The sequence below is a fragment of the Monocercomonoides exilis genome (genome assembly GCF_001643675.1).
Source record: "Monocercomonoides exilis strain PA203 chromosome Unknown scaffold6-2077815, whole genome shotgun sequence".
Taxonomy (NCBI): Eukaryota; Preaxostyla; order Oxymonadida; family Polymastigidae; genus Monocercomonoides; species Monocercomonoides exilis.
In genome coordinates this window covers 572616-587501 of record NW_027150551.1, presented here as the reverse complement: position 1 = coordinate 587501, position 14886 = coordinate 572616, and the positions used below count along the sequence as shown (strand labels likewise).

General features: G+C 38.8%; 5 protein-coding genes across 5 annotated transcripts; 4 read left to right on the top strand and 1 right to left on the bottom strand.

The window, feature by feature from the left end:
- Positions 1-239: 239 nt before the first annotated feature.
- Positions 240-1167, bottom strand: MONOS_2276 (uncharacterized protein). The gene is made up of 3 exons (XM_067872187.1): positions 997-1167; positions 734-920; positions 240-670 (listed from the first exon to the last, which is right to left on the bottom strand). Exons 1-3 carry the CDS (start codon positions 1127-1129, stop codon positions 613-615), a joined length of 378 nt encoding a protein of 125 aa, XP_067733755.1. The 5' UTR covers positions 1130-1167; the 3' UTR covers positions 240-612.
- Positions 1168-1184: 17 nt separating this feature from the next.
- On the top strand, positions 1185-5708 carry MONOS_2275 (putative CHY zinc finger protein). Its single transcript, XM_067872186.1, has 3 exons — positions 1185-1280; positions 1342-1450; positions 1501-5708. Exons 1-3 carry the CDS (start codon positions 1215-1217, stop codon positions 5202-5204), a joined length of 3879 nt encoding a protein of 1292 aa, XP_067733754.1. The 5' UTR covers positions 1185-1214; the 3' UTR covers positions 5205-5708.
- Positions 5709-6040: 332 nt separating this feature from the next.
- Positions 6041-7205, top strand: MONOS_2274 (putative SH3 domain). Its single transcript, XM_067872185.1, has 5 exons — positions 6041-6284; positions 6337-6385; positions 6464-6537; positions 6599-6778; positions 6843-7205. Exons 1-5 carry the CDS (start codon positions 6081-6083, stop codon positions 6858-6860), a joined length of 525 nt encoding a protein of 174 aa, XP_067733753.1. The 5' UTR covers positions 6041-6080; the 3' UTR covers positions 6861-7205.
- Positions 7206-7220: 15 nt separating this feature from the next.
- On the top strand, positions 7221-11800 carry MONOS_2273 (putative P-type ATPase). The gene has a single exon (XM_067872184.1). It carries the CDS (start codon positions 7325-7327, stop codon positions 11390-11392), a length of 4068 nt encoding a protein of 1355 aa, XP_067733752.1. The 5' UTR covers positions 7221-7324; the 3' UTR covers positions 11393-11800.
- A 699-nt stretch (positions 11801-12499) lies between these two features.
- Positions 12500-14871, top strand: MONOS_2272 (putative calnexin). Its single transcript, XM_067872183.1, has 4 exons — positions 12500-12563; positions 12639-12768; positions 12831-12916; positions 12988-14871. The coding sequence occupies exons 1-4, from the start codon at positions 12522-12524 to the stop codon at positions 14569-14571; spliced, it is 1842 nt and encodes a 613-aa protein (XP_067733751.1). The 5' UTR covers positions 12500-12521; the 3' UTR covers positions 14572-14871.
- Positions 14872-14886: the final 15 nt, after the last annotated feature.

Here is a 14886-nt window from a genome sequence, read left to right as displayed (position 1 = left end):
ATTTATAATTAACAAATCACATACAAAAATTACACAAATGAATTCATTAAACAGTAGATTTTTTATTGACGACATCTTTTTTCTTACGAAAAAAGTTGTAACATGCGATTCCAGCAAAAGTAGCATTTTAATAATTTTTATATTTTTTCAATTAAAAAAACGACATAAGATAGTTCAGCTGAAAATTGTTTGTGAATAACTTTATTTAATGGAGAAATTTTGAAAAATTTGTGGAATTTGATACAATTTTTTATTTCACGATTCTAAAAAATGTTTTGCTTTTCGAACAATCGAGACTCATTCATTTCTTTGAAAAATAATTTCAAAATCTTTCCATTTCAAAGAAAACAGTACAAAAAAAAGCACGAGTAAACCAAAGAAGAGAAAGAGAGAAATAGTGAAAGAAATGATGCATGGATAAAATATAAAATATCATAATTTACGAATATTCATCAATAAGCGCTAAAATTTGAACCTATGTTTTCGAAATCATTTTGCATCCATTCAGATAATTAACGTAACATGCATAAACAGATATCCTTTACATGTACTTCACGAAAAGCGAACTCTCTAAAAAATGATTTCAAAATCTCAACTTAAAACATTGTTTGCTCAATCCGTTTCCAATGAACAATCAGGACAAATTATTAGAGTATTAAATTTGCCATATCTGAAATAATTCAAAATAAAAAAAAGCATTTATGAAAAAAAAGAGGGAAAATATATTTCAGACTTCTTGATGTAGCAATCAGTGCAGAGAATCTTTCCACAAATATCGCAATAATTTATCTGCTCCTTTTTTATAACTTTTAAACAATGACAGCACTGTCCTTGTATTTCTTCTCCTGCAGCTAAATGCTGAAAATCTAATTGTGAAGAAAGTTGCTTTTGTGCCCTTTTCATTTGCTTTGATGCTAATTCTAAATTGAAGGAAAAAAAAAAAAAAAATGAAAATGCCGTTCAAATATTTTGGTTGTTTTGTATATATCATCATGCCTATTGGAGAATCCACAGTTTTTATTTCAAAAAGAGGCATATTTTGATCTTCTGTTATATGTGTATTACGACTCATTCCAAAAGCGCTCCATAGCATGCTAAAATCATCTTCATAGCTTAAATTTCTTTGCATTGCTGATTAGCATGAAAACAAAACAAGTTTTTGATCAAATGATCATAGTCTAATTATTTATTATTTAAGTAATATCTCACGAGCGATGTCCCAAGCAAAAGAGCTCATTTTAAAAGAGCTCGAAGCAATAAAATTAAAATATAAGATAAAAGTATATTAAATTCTGTTTATGTCAACTGTTTTAATATCAAAGTGGGTTTATTGCGAAATAGATAGTGAAAAAAGCCCCTTTTCCAATTGAAGTTAAAATCTGTATTCCACCACTTGAAGCAATTCATTTGGACTTGGATACTTTTGAAGCGCTATATACCATTGAAGAAAGTTAGCAGTTTATGATTTATTTTATTACCTTTTACAATTTCTTTCTTCAGATTATCCAAATCAAAATTCTGTAAGTATAAAAATTGTTAATGAAGACATTCCTACGCCTGTTCGTAAACTATTGGATACAGTGCTTTCTTCTCAGATCTCTCTTCATGCATCTCTTTCTCACAATATTATTCTTCCAACTTCTGATTGGCTCGCCAGTATGGCAGTAATGACTGCTATCTCTCCTTATACGGATTCATATTCTACTGTGCGAGCTGATGGAGCTACCGAAAGAAGAGTCACGTTCCTTGCAGAAGAAGATATGCCTTCGCAACAAATCACCAAAACAGCAGAAAAACAGCAAAGAAAAGAAAAACATACAAAGAAAAAAGTAAGCAAATCATCTTCAGTGGAATTAGAACAGAAACACATTATTAGTGATAAAGCAGAAAATGAATATTCTGAATCTAAGCAAAAGAGTTTTAAATCTGAGATTGCGAATCAATCAACCGAAAAAAGTTCTGCATCAACTTCCGCTTCTTCACATTCTAATGACCAAGCATCGCAAAGTGGACCTTCTTCATCTTCGTTGCAACCTGAAGCTTCTGCTGTCCAAACGGCAGTCAAATTATCAGCGCCTTCACAAACTTCGAAAACTTCAGTAGCTCTTTCCGATTTTGGTCTAAATTTCACAACTAATCGAACGCAGGCTTCACATCAGCCAGTGATTGTGCAGCCGTATTCGACCAGAAGCGTGTCTATCCCATTCCTCCGCCCACCCAGCAAGGAGGTTGAAATGAGGCAGCTTTCCATTCTTTATTCAGGCAATTCGAATGATACGGACCAATATTCTTCTCAAAGCTCTTCTTCCACTTTTTCTTCGTCAACCACAAAGCTCGTCATCCACAAGGACACTCCAGAGCTTGTGTCGTTCACAGTCCCTTTTGTTCCAACCGACCCAGACTTCCCCTTTTCTCGATATCCTTCGCTGGAGTCTGGGCGCCAGCCGTTTTCGCTCACTTTCTCTGTGCCCCAGCCGCTGACGCGAAGCGACGTTGCGCTTCTTCTGCAGCGGAGCAGCAGGGTTTCTGCGAAGAAGCCAGGCGACGCCTCTCAAACGACCCTCTTCCGGTGTTCAGTCAGCGCCCCGACGGACGAGTGCTTGACGCGCTCTCATCTCGACGCTCTCTCTGGCATCCTCTGCAGCACCACTGCGGACAGGACACTCCCTTATTTCAATCAGAACACACCTGCTGCCTCTGCTTCTTCTGCTTCGTCCTCCTCTTCTTCTTCGAACCAACCAAAAGTCTTTCCACCAATTCGGCAGATTATCAAGGCCTTTGACCGAGTTGTGATGTCGATTGTGGTTGAGACGTCGGAGCAGCTCAAGTCCGAAGCGCAGAATGCGACAGGAGAAAAGATCACAGCCAAAGCGAGCAAGACAGAAGAAGAAGAAGAAAGCAACTTCAACGTGTATATTCCGCACAAACACGACAAGAAGAGCGAGAAGGCGAAGAAAGTGTATGTGCAGATGATCGACCCGTCGGCACACGAAGCAGTGGCGGAGGAGTTTGCCGAGCAAGACAAGGAGAACAAAGGAGGCAAAGGGAGCAAAGCAGAAGAAGACGGCGGCTTCCACGAAGTGGATGAGGACGATCCAGAGTCGATTGCTGAGCGGGAGATTGTGCGGCAGTTTCTTCTGCAGCACAGCAAAGACGATGGAGAAATGGCAAGTGGCGCTGGAATTGAGGAGGAGAAAGAGGACAGCGCAGATGAGAGCGAGCAGAGCGACAATGAGAGGGTGATGATTGTGCTGGGGGAGACGAAGAAGAAGAGGGCGAACAAGAAGAAGAAGGCAAAAGCACAGGAAGAAGGAAAAGATGCTGCGGAAGCTGGTGCATCTGCTTCAGCAAAGGCAGAGGAAACATCATCAGACAAGCTCAAAGGTGAAAAAGGAGAGAAAGGAGACCAAAGCAACTCTGAGGCAGCGAGAGAGGCGTGGATGCGGATGGCGATGGAGCTAATGGAAGCGATGAAGAAGCAAGGCGCCACTGACGGCACAGTCCCTTCGCTGGAATCGTTGGACGCCTCGGGCTTCAAACCAGAGTGGCTTCTGGATCCGGAGATGCAGCAGATCATGACAGACCAGCTGATGGCGTGGCGGCTGCAGTACGGAGGAGGAGACGGGGTAGATGGAGAAGAAGGAGAAGGGAGCAGTGTGAGAATAGGGGATTTCCTGAAGCTTTCGGAGGATGCCATTGCGAAGATGAACGAGCAGAATGTGCAGCCTGCGGGGAAGGCGCCTGTTCCAGCATCGCAGCTGTCGAAGAAGGATAAAGAAGTGCTGCTGTTTGCGCTGTCGTCTTATGCGCCAGGAAAGGAGATGGAGAAGGAGATGAAGAAGATGAAGGCTGCTGAAAGGGAAGAGAAAGAACTGACACAGAAGCAGAAGGTGAAGCAGCTGACGATGATGATGAAGCAGGCTGTGAAAGAGCAGAATTTGCAGGAGAAAGCGAAGCAGGCAGCTCAGCAGGCGGCGAAGCCACAGCCGAAAGGGAAAGGAAGCTCGGAAAGGATTGGGTTTGAGCCAGACGATGGGAAAGGGTCTCTTTGGGAGGAGTCATCAGCAGGAAGGTTCAAGAGAATGTGGGAGGCAGAGTATTATGATGACGATGATGATGACGACGACGAGGATGATGAAGACGATGAAGATGAAGACGAGGACGAAGAAGACAGTGACTATTACAGCGACGATGAAGAAGATGAAGACGATATTGTCAGTTCTTCTGCAGCCAAAGCAAGCACACTCCCTATGGGTACCCCGCCACCCTGCACGCTGAAGCTGGAGAATCCAAAGCTGAACAACGTGGCGCTGGCGCAGATCTCGACGCTGCGGTGTGTCATTCAGTGCAACCGCTGCCAGCAGACGATGGACATTGCGATCCCTGCCCAGTATCACACCAGGTCTTTCTCTTTGAGGTGTGCCAGGTGCACTGCAGGCTTCTTGATCAACTTCTGCTCGGCGCTGGTGCATGCGTCGTCGGCTGTGCCTGGCTTCTTCTCAGAATGTGCAGGTTGCCGGCCAGTGGATTATCTGCCTTCGTCATGGAATGTCACATGTGAGAAGTGCATGGAAGAAGCATCGTATGGAAATGTGGCAAGATCAACTGCTTCTTCTTCTTCTTCCTCTTCTTCCTCCTCCTCATCTTCTTCTTCCTCTGGTTTCACAGCATCCTCCTCGAGAGTGTGTCTCAAGTGCTTTGCCGCAATGAACTTCTCCTTCGACAGCATCACGTTCCTCGACAACGCAGGCTCGCCCATCCGCCGCGTCTTCCGCGATTTTGGCAGCGGCGCTGATGCGAAGAAAGTGAAGAATGTGCCACTGGGGCTGAAAGTTGGCTCTCCTCTGCCTCGCAACGGGGCGTGCCGGCACTACCGCTCCTCGTTCCGGTGGCTGCGGTTTCCTTGTTGTGGGAAGGTGTTTCCGTGTGATGCGTGCCACGACAAAGAGGAGCCGAGCCACAAGGCTGTGTGGGCATCGAGGATGGTGTGTGGCTTCTGCAGCAAAGAGCAGCCGGTTGGGGTGGTGTGCAAGCTGTGCAAGAAGACACTGACACGGACAGAGACAAAGCAGCACTGGGAAGGAGGAAAGGGATGTAGAGACGCGACGAAGATGGGCAGGAAAGACGCGAAGAAGCACAAGGGAGAGAACAAGACGACGTCGAGGAAGAAGCAGAAGGAGAAGGAGAGCGGGAAGAAGAAGTAAGTGCGAAAACAAAAAACAAAAAAAAAAAAAATAAATAATTTTTTTTTTCTTGTTTTTTTTTGGCCTTAGATTATATATATATAAATATTGATGACGTCTTGTTTCTCTTGGGAAGTTGGATGTCAAGCTGCCTTTGTATGAGGTAAATATATCATAGATTATACGGTATTCTACATTTAAAAAGAAAGAATAATAATAATAATAATAATAATAATAATTCTGTTTGGAGGTTTTGTTTGATGGAGAAGAATCTGTCTTGTTTTTTTGCTTGGAATGTTCGATGTGTTGCTTTCTGCTTAAGTGGCTTGGATGTCTTGTGCTTTTGAATTGTTGCTCATTTTAGTTTTGAAAGAGAAAAAAATTATGTTTTCATATTTTTTTTTTCACTTTTGTTAGCAATACATTGTATTTCTCGCAGAAGTGATTGATTTTCTCTGTTCATTACCTTCATCATCTCATTTTTTAAGGTTATTAAGAAATAAATATATCTCACTGCACTTGTTATTTTTCTTGATGTGTTTTGCAAGTGTAAAGTCTTTATCTCAAAACTATTTTTACGAGGTATCATAAACATATATAAACTATCTCCTCAGAGAAATAATAATTGGAAGTTGAAATATGTTTTTTTTTTTCATTTTCAAGAAATTTGAGCTGATTTTTAAAAAATTCAAAAAAAAAATAAAAATTATTCCAAACTAATTGATGACTAACAAACACAACAAAAAGAATGATAATTCATTATTTTATTTAATTTTTGTAATATTTGATTTCTTTTCTATAATCTCATCAAAATCAACAGTTATAAGATTGATCTTAACTGGAATCAGCGGATTTTCAAATCAGGTAAATATTTTCTCCAACTTTTAAAACGTAAATATGTCAGGAGAAGGTCCAATTCGTCTTGAAGCGTTATTTGATTTTCAAGCTCGTGTACCTAATGAACTTACATTTAAAGAAGGTGATGTCATTACCCTTCTCGACAAACACCCAAGCGGAATGTGGAAAGGAGAGCTTGCCGGTGTTGTTGGCCTTTTCCCTTACAATTTTGTCAAAGAAGTTTCTGAAGGCGAAGGAGGGGCGGTATTTTAAACGTATTTTATTTTATTTACTCAATATTCTTTACTTTTTTTAGGGAACGAAAAATCCAGCAGGTCCGAAAGAAGGATGGCTAACAAAAGAAGGTTTCAGAAATATTGCAAATTATTTAACAAAAATTAACTTGGTTGAAAACTTTTGTCACTTAATTTTTCATTTATTAGGGCATATCGTCAAGAATTGGAAAAGGCGATGGTTTGTCTTGCGCGATGGGGTGCTATATTATTTTGGATCAAAGGTTTGCATAGAAAATAACATTAATATTTTATGATATTAAATTTTAATAAAACGTAATATAGACCGATACAAAAGAGAAAGGAATGCTTGATCTTCGGGGATGCGATGTTCGTGAAGCTCGAGAGCAAACTCAAAAACCTTATTCATTCAATATATACTATCCTTCTGACGAGAAAAAGAAGCAATTTTTTGTTTATGCGGATTCCATGGAAGAGATGAAAGATTGGATGGCTGCAATAAAGGTATTTTTCTTTCGCTTTATCAACTATTTTCATAATTCTTGCAAATGTTGTTTAATTTATATAGTCATACTCTTCTTCGTAATTATTTCTATTGTTTTGTGAACTGTATGATTCATCTGTAAAGACTCTTTCTTTGCAGATCCTTTTCACCACCTTCTACTTTTCCTATTTTGCATTCTGCAGTACTTTGTCATTCACTTATCTCAATTTATTTCCGTTGAATCTTTAATTATTTGGAGATTGGCACAGACAATACATATCTGTCACACGCCGAATGGTTGAAGATTATTTTGAGTGAGGAATGTTGTCCTCTTTCTTCTTCTTATATCTGCCTGTGTTAAATTTTTAAATCTACTTTTTAAAGATAGACAAAATCAACTTACGTTTCAATGCAATTGATCAAAAATATGTTTATGATTAGATGGACTTTGTTTCTCATTGTTTTTTTTAAAAAAAATAAAAAAAAGAAAAGAAACTTTAAAAAGATTCATTTCATTCTTTCTTTTAAATGAGATAATTCATTATGATTGTGATGATATAAATGGAATGCGAAAGCAAAACAACTTTTCCCTTTTTTTCTTGAAGAGCCATAATTATTCAACAAAAATGTCTCCTCAACAAAAAGAGCGAAATACACATCGAGAAATTCTTATTGGACAACCTCAACCAATTAAGTACAAAAACAATTTTGTAAGTACAACAAAATATAACGTATTTACATTTCTGCCGAAGAATTTATTCGAACAATTTTGCAGATTGGCCAATGATTACTTTTTACTTATTGCCATTCTCCAGGTTATTCCGGGATTAACAACATTAGATCCTGTGACTTCAATTTTGCCTTTAGTATTTGTTATTATTGTTACAATGGCAAAAGATCTTCTTGAAGACTTGAGGAGATATTCAAGTGATAGGGCTGCAAACGGGAAGGAGACACAAGTGTGGATGGAGAATAGCTGGATTAAAACAAAATGGAAAGATGTAAAAGTTGGAGATTTTGTGAAAGTTGAGTGTGACCAACTAATACCTGCAGATATTGTTGTTTTTTATTCGCCTCTTGATCAAGGAATGTTCAACATTGAAACAACAAATCTTGATGGAGAAACAAACTTAAAAACTAAGCAATCCATACAATTTGAAACGAATCAAGCATGCCTTGAACAAGGTCCAGGAAAATTGTTTGGTTCTATTACATGTGATGAGCCTAATCCACACCTTTATGTGTTCGGAGGAGTGCTAAAAATGGAAGGAAGTAAAGACATTGCAATTGATAACTCAAATGTTGTATTGCGTTCGTGCTCTCTACGTAATACCCCATTTGTGTATGGGATTGTTGTTTATACTGGTCATGAAACGAAAATTATGAAAAATTCTGGAAAGTCTCCGAGAAAGAAGACAAAACTTGAAAAAATTCTGAATATCTTTGTTTTTATTGCATTTGGTTTTCAGATATTGTTTTGCCTCTTTTGTGCAATAATGTGTGGGATATTTTATTTACGTGTCAAAGATCATTGGTATTTAAAAGCAGTCGAAGAAAACGCAGGAGAACGAGGAGCAATATCATTTTTAACGCATGTTATTCTGTTTAATACATTAATCCCGATTTCGCTGTATGTAACACTTGAAGTGGTGAAACTTGGGCAGGTTCTGTTCATTAATTGTGATCGAAAAATGTATCATGAGCAGACTAACACAAGAGCTAATGCCAGAACATCAAATCTGAATGAGTCCCTCGGAATGATTGAGTACGTGTTCTCAGATAAAACTGGTACGCTTACACAGAATATAATGGAATTTTTTAAGTGCTCAATTGGTGGAAAGATGTACGGGAAGGGCATATCTGAGATCAAAGCAACGGAGATGCGGAGAAACGGAATAAAAGATGCAAAACCAACTGGGCGAGGATTCGAAGACGATTCAATGATGGCTATTCTGAATCAAGAAGATAAAGAAGACGGGACAATGGGTGAAGAAACATTTGAGAGCAAACAAGAACGTATGACAGATAGAAGGAACATAATCAACTTCTTCACAAACTTATCTGTATGTCACACATGCCTTGCAGAAATTCCCAAGGGAATGAAAAAAGGTGAAGGGACACCGACAGCAGAAGATATCATCACCTTCCCTGGAAAGTTGGTCTACAAAGCTGCTTCGCCAGACGAAGGAGCTCTTGTTGATGCAGCCGCAAAGGTTGGATTTGAGTTCAGAGGAAAGGAGAAAAAGAGCTACGTTGTGCGGATGCCTGCTTTTGCTGCACAGGAACTGTACGAGGGAGGAAGCTCTCCAATGCCACAACCAGACGAAAACGGAAAAGTTGAAGTGAGATTTGATGTGCTGTATGTACTCGAGTTCAATTCTGACAGAAAAAGGAATTCAGAAATTGTGAGATTGCCAAATGAAAAGATCAGAGTTTATTCAAAAGGCGCTGATGCCACGATGATTCCATTGCTTTCGAAGGAAAAGACGGATAGTCGGATATTAGAAGCAACGCTCGATCATATGAAAGGATATGCTGCTGAAGGGTTGAGAACCCTTGTATTGGCCAAGCGAGATATAGATTCCGAGGCAGAGTTTGAAGAGTGGGAGAGTAAGTATCAAGCAGCACTTAATGCATTGGATGACAGGCAAGCAAAAGTGGATGCAGTAGCTGCTGAAATAGAAGTTGAATTGGAACTGATTGGCGCGACAGCAATCGAAGATAAGCTTCAGGAAGGCGTGCCAGATTGCATTGAGGTGTTGAGAAATGCAGGAATTAAAGTTTGGGTGCTTACAGGAGACAAGCAGGAAACGGCCATCAACATTGGCTTTGCATGCAAATTGCTAACTCCGGAGATGCAAATGATGGTTGTATCTGGAAAGGATACTTCAGTTATCAAGAAACAGATAAATGAGCTGGCACATGTGTTTGCCACCATCCCAGCATCACACTTTATGAAATATGCGTTAGTGATTGAAGGATCAGCTTTGACTTACTGCTTGTCTGATGAAGTGATCTCAGAAACACTTTCTGTATGTATGAAGTGTGGTGTGGTGATCTGCTGCAGAGTGTCTCCGAAGCAGAAGGCTGATGTTGTGGGCGCCATTCGCGACAACAGCGATGCAACCACACTTTCCATTGGTGACGGGGCGAATGACGTGCCAATGATCCAGCGAGCACATGTGGGTGTTGGAATTAGCGGAAACGAAGGGATGCAGGCTGTTATGTCCTCAGACTATTCCATTGCCCAGTTTCGATTTCTGCAGAGGCTGCTACTTGTTCATGGAAGGCTGAGCTACAACCGTCTTTCGCTTGTTGTGCTTTATTCATTTTATAAAAACTTTGCATTCACAATCACAAATTTGTGGTTTGGATGGTTCAATGGTTTTTCTGGGCAGTCCATGTATGAGTCATGGTTTATATCTCTGTTCAATTTGATTTTTACTGTAGCTCCAATTGTTGTGCATGGTCTGGGTGATAAAGAGATGCCACCAAACAGAATGGCGAAGCTGCCTGGAACGTATGCGCTCGGAAGATTAGGAAGAGCAGCAACAACTGGAACATTTGTGAGATGGATTGCGGATGGGATTTGGTGTTCTTTTGCGAACTTCTTTATTGCCATGTTTATGTTTGAGACACTCATTCAGTGGGATGGCAAGGCTGAGGACATTTGGTTCTTTGGCAATGCCGTCTGCACTGCGACTATAATTACTGTCACATTGAAGCTGTGCCTTGAGTTTAACGTATTCCTGTGGATCCACTGGCTTATTGTGATTCTTTCATTTGCTGCGTGGTTTTTGGTTGCGATTATCTTCAATGTTGGTGTGCAGCCAGCGATGACAGGCTCGTTTTGGAGAAACTGCATGTCTCTAACATATTGGATGTACATTATTGTTTCTCCTGTCATTTGTCTTGTCCCGCCTTATGCGATTAAATGGGTGAAGAGGCAGTTCAAGCCAACTGTCGATACAGTCATCAGAGAGCGAGAGCTGATAACTCGTGCAAAGAAAGTGAAAGACATTAAGAAGAAAAGAAAGCAGGGACTTACTTCTCCAAAGAAAGAGTTAGCTGAAAGCGAAGGAGCCACAACGATTCCGTTTATTTCCACCAACGATGCTTCGTTTGATGAAGATGAAGACGAGTGGGATGTAGATTCTATTGAGACAGATCTGTTGAAAGAAGTTGGGTTCAAGAAAGGCAAGCTGCATGATTCTGGAAGGAGTAAGGCCGGTGTAAAAGCAGCATTAGCTGATGGGAAATTTGCATCTCCTGAAATGTCACCTCAGCTTTCCAATGGAGATTTCGATGCCAATCCTCTTCTTGAATATCTGGGATCTGCTTCCTCTTCTGCTTCTGCTTCTGCTTCTTCCTCTTCTTCCGCTGCTTCGGCAAGTCAGCAGGCATCTTCATCAGATGAAATGACAAAAAAGAACTTGTCAAAAAAATCGAAGAATAAGGAAACAAATACATCTAATTACACTGGATATGCTTACACTTGGACGGAAGGACTCGAAGGGAAAACAGCTTCCGTCCAAGAAAGCAATCAAAATAAAGAGAATAAATCATTATCAAGAACGTCATCACCTTCTTCTTCTTCTTCCTCTTCCTCTTCCTCCTCTTCTTCTTCAAACTAATAAATCCAACAATAAGGAACAAGAAATAAAATAAACTTCTTAAAGTGCATCGATTTTTGAATTTAAATTAAAAACAGTAATAATTATCACATACCGAAACTGTATTTCATATCATATTTTGGTTTGCGTGTTTTCTTTGATTATTTATGGGAATTATCTTAATGTCAATATATTTTTTTATGGCAAAACATTTTGTTGCTCAAACTACGTAATGTTAAGTGTTTTTTGTTTTCGTATCAATTATAATTATTGTCTTTTACAGCTTTTTACATTCGCTTCTTACAAAACCAAAGATTTTTTATCAAACATAGTGTCAAACAGCAGCTCTTGTATCAGGTGTTTCAAGTAGATATTTTCATTATGAAGTTTCAAAAAAAAAAAAAAAAAAAAAAAAAAAAAAGAGAGAGAGAGAGAGAGAGAGAGAAAAGAAAGAAAGAGAAAGAGAGATTTAAAACTTTCAATTATAATTAAAAGAAAACTTTATTCAAAAGCATTAATAATTGAACATACAATGCGAAATAAATAATACACCGAAATAGATATATTTTTCAAAATACAATTCATTTTCGATTACTCATAGCGTGAAGTTGTTCTAATTAAAATCACGCAAAACAATAAACAAAAACAAAAAATTTGTTAAAGAATATTTTTTTTAATGAAAAATATCAAGAAATTTCAAAATCATGTGCTAAAGAGAAGTTGTGGCGTTTCCTCAGCGAATAGAAAAACTAATGCATTTGTTTTCAAGAAAATAACTATCAGGAGACAAAAAAATGAGAATGATTACATATTCAATGCAGACTGGTTAATAATGTTAAAAGAACAGTCATATAGCAAAAAAATTGAAATTTCTAAATCATCAACATTATTATGAAATAAAATCGAAATATTATCATTCAAAAAGTCATCCAATTCGATAAAGTTTAAAACATTTTGTAACTTCTGACGTACGAAACGAAAAATAGATTATCATAATGATTATTGTATTTCTTCAAAATAGTTGTTAAAATTCATCTCTAAAATCTCAATTAACCTTGTTTAACTCATTTTTTAAAATTAACTTATTACAAACAGAAATAATATGTCAAATGATACAAATAGCGGGGTGAAAGATCATAAGTCAGAAAAAATGCTTCCGTTAATTTTTATTTATGGAGTTATTTCGGCTCATGTATGTTATTTTTATTTTTAATTTAGATTTCTATTAAGGCTAATTTGCGAATGCCATTTGCCTTTGTTTTTTAAGATGAACTTTTTCGAGCCTTTTGAAGAGGACAGCATTGGGACTCGATGGATTCAATCAAGTGATCCATACTACAATGGTACATGGGCAATTGAACCTCGAAGCAATGATGTTATTTCAGATGGATCCAAAGGTTTATTTTATACCTTCATCGGAAAATTTGCATTTTATTCATTGACAACTGTGTGACTTTAGGTCTTGTATCTCAAACACCAAGAGCATTCCATGGAATTTCAACAAAATTTGATTTCAACGCAGACGGAGATGAATTTGTTGTACAGGTAATTCAAATAGTTGATTTTTTCTTTTGAATATGAATGAATTTATTTCAATTTTTCATCTTTGACTTAAGTATGAAGTTAAAATCCAAGAAGGACCATGGGATTGCGGAGGGGCATACATCAAGCTAATCAATCAAGAATTTGAACCATCCGAATTTAATGACAGCACAAAATACGTGATTATGTTTGGCCCAGACAAATGTGGCTCAAAGAACAAAATACACTTCATTTACAGAACATTCAATCCAAAGTCTAAGACATGGGGTCAACATCAACTTGTTGATCCACCCACAGCTCTTTGGGATAACATGACTCATCTTTATCGTCTTGTGTTGAACAAAAACGATGAATTTGAAATCTATGTTGATGGAAACTTGGAATCGTCCGGATCATTGCATTCAGATACATTGTTTGATCCACCGTTTGAGCCACCAAAGATGCTTCCTGATTACAAAGAACTGAAGCCTTTGGATTGGGTTGACGAGAAAGAACTTCCAGATCCCGATGACAAGAAGCCAGAAGACTGGGATGATGATGCACCAGTGGAGATTCGCGATCCAAATGCCACAAAGCCAGAAGACTGGGACGAATCAACACCTCTTGAAATTCTGGATCCACTTGCAAAGAAGCCAGAGGAATGGAATGATGAGGAAGATGGAGAATATGTGATTCCTATGATTCCAAACCCTGAGTGCGAGTTGCACGGATGCGGCAAATGGGAAGCTCCAATGATCAGAAACCCCAACTATCGCGGAAAGTGGAAGCCAAGAATGATTCCAAACCCTGCATACAAAGGCGAATGGAAGCCAAGAGACATCCCGAACCCGAATCACTTTGTTCCGGAGAATTTGCATCTTGTCGGAGAAATTATGGGAATTGGCTTGGATCTGTTGCAGGTTACTCCACATGCGCTGTTTGACAACATCTACATTGGAAAGTCATTGGCAGAGGCTATGGAAGCTGCCAATGAGACATGGCTCCCCCGCCACAAGTTGGAGCAGAAAGTGGCTGACAAGATTGAGAGAGAAAACAAAGCACAGCAACGTCGCGATGCTCTGAAGCAGCTGTCAGGCCAGGACTTCAAGACACAATTGGAGATTTTGAGGGATGTGGCAGTTGATTGGAGCCAGGACAACACATTGTTGGCAGTCTTGTGTGCTGTGACTGTTGCCTTTGGGCTGATCATTTTGCCTATTATGTGCTGTGCAAGATGCTGCAAGGGAAAGAAGGATGCTGAAGAACCAGCTGAACTGAACGGAGAGGAAACACAAAAAGAAGAAAGCGAATCAAGCGAAGAAAGCAAAAAGGATGATAGTGAAAGCGAGAAATCAGAGGAAAAAGAAGAAAAAGAAGAGGAATCAGAAGAAGTAAAAGAAGTGAAAGAAGAAAAGAAGGAAGAGAAGAAAGAAGAGAAGAAAGAAGAAAAAGAGGAAAAGAAAGAAAAGCCAGCCAAAAAGGCAGCAGCCTCAAAATCACCAAAGGCAGCAAAGAAAGAGAAAGCAGACGAAGAAGAAACAAAACCAAAAGAGAAAAAAGTCAAAGGTGAAACAGAAAAATCGTCGATAGCCAAAAGCCAGAAAGAGGAAGAGGATATTGCACCAGTTGAAAGAAAGAAGAAAGGAAGTTCAAGATCAAAGAGCAGAAGAGCAGATTAAGCTAACAAGCCAATGGAGGAAGTAGAAGCAATAAATAGATATTTATGAATACACACAAACGAGATAAGTCATGCTAACTACATTTTTCATTACACATATATTCTTTTTGCATTTCCTTTTTCTTCTGTTCTTGCTTTGCGTAGTTTTCTTTTACAACGTCATTTTCAACTCGGTTTTCCATTACCGTTGTATTTCTCATTTTTTTATTGCTTAAACACTTCCTTGAGCGTTTGAAGTATTTTTGAATTTTTCAAAAAAGACATTCACATCTTTCGTAAAGATCACTCATCATTCCATTAAGGGTTTATGAGATCA

What these genes read in the sequence shown, in the direction of transcription:
- MONOS_2276 (XM_067872187.1), bottom strand. Translation starts at nt 1,129, where the DNA reads ATGCAAAGAAATTTAAGCTATGAAGATGATTTTAGCATGCTATGGAGC. An exon ending in AACTGTGGATTCTCCAATAG is followed by an intron (nt 921 to 996) that starts GCATGATGATAT and finishes CCTTCAATTTAG; the next exon opens with AATTAGCATCAAAGCAAATG. An exon ending in ACTGATTGCTACATCAAGAA is followed by an intron (nt 671 to 733) that starts GTCTGAAATATA and finishes GAATTATTTCAG; the next exon opens with ATATGGCAAATTTAATACTC.
- MONOS_2275 (XM_067872186.1), top strand. Translation starts at nt 1,215, where the DNA reads ATGTCCCAAGCAAAAGAGCTCATTTTAAAAGAGCTCGAAGCAATAAAA. An exon ending in AATTAAAATATAAGATAAAA is followed by an intron (nt 1,281 to 1,341) that starts GTATATTAAATT and finishes ATTGCGAAATAG; the next exon opens with ATAGTGAAAAAAGCCCCTTT. An exon ending in GCTATATACCATTGAAGAAA is followed by an intron (nt 1,451 to 1,500) that starts GTTAGCAGTTTA and finishes TTCTTTCTTCAG; the next exon opens with ATTATCCAAATCAAAATTCT.
- MONOS_2274 (XM_067872185.1), top strand. Translation starts at nt 6,081, where the DNA reads ATGTCAGGAGAAGGTCCAATTCGTCTTGAAGCGTTATTTGATTTTCAA. An exon ending in AGGATGGCTAACAAAAGAAG is followed by an intron (nt 6,386 to 6,463) that starts GTTTCAGAAATA and finishes TTCATTTATTAG; the next exon opens with GGCATATCGTCAAGAATTGG. An exon ending in TATATTATTTTGGATCAAAG is followed by an intron (nt 6,538 to 6,598) that starts GTTTGCATAGAA and finishes AACGTAATATAG; the next exon opens with ACCGATACAAAAGAGAAAGG.
- MONOS_2273 (XM_067872184.1), top strand. Translation starts at nt 7,325, where the DNA reads ATGCGAAAGCAAAACAACTTTTCCCTTTTTTTCTTGAAGAGCCATAAT.
- MONOS_2272 (XM_067872183.1), top strand. Translation starts at nt 12,522, where the DNA reads ATGCTTCCGTTAATTTTTATTTATGGAGTTATTTCGGCTCAT. An exon ending in ATGGAGTTATTTCGGCTCAT is followed by an intron (nt 12,564 to 12,638) that starts GTATGTTATTTT and finishes TTGTTTTTTAAG; the next exon opens with ATGAACTTTTTCGAGCCTTT. An exon ending in GAGATGAATTTGTTGTACAG is followed by an intron (nt 12,917 to 12,987) that starts GTAATTCAAATA and finishes CTTTGACTTAAG; the next exon opens with TATGAAGTTAAAATCCAAGA.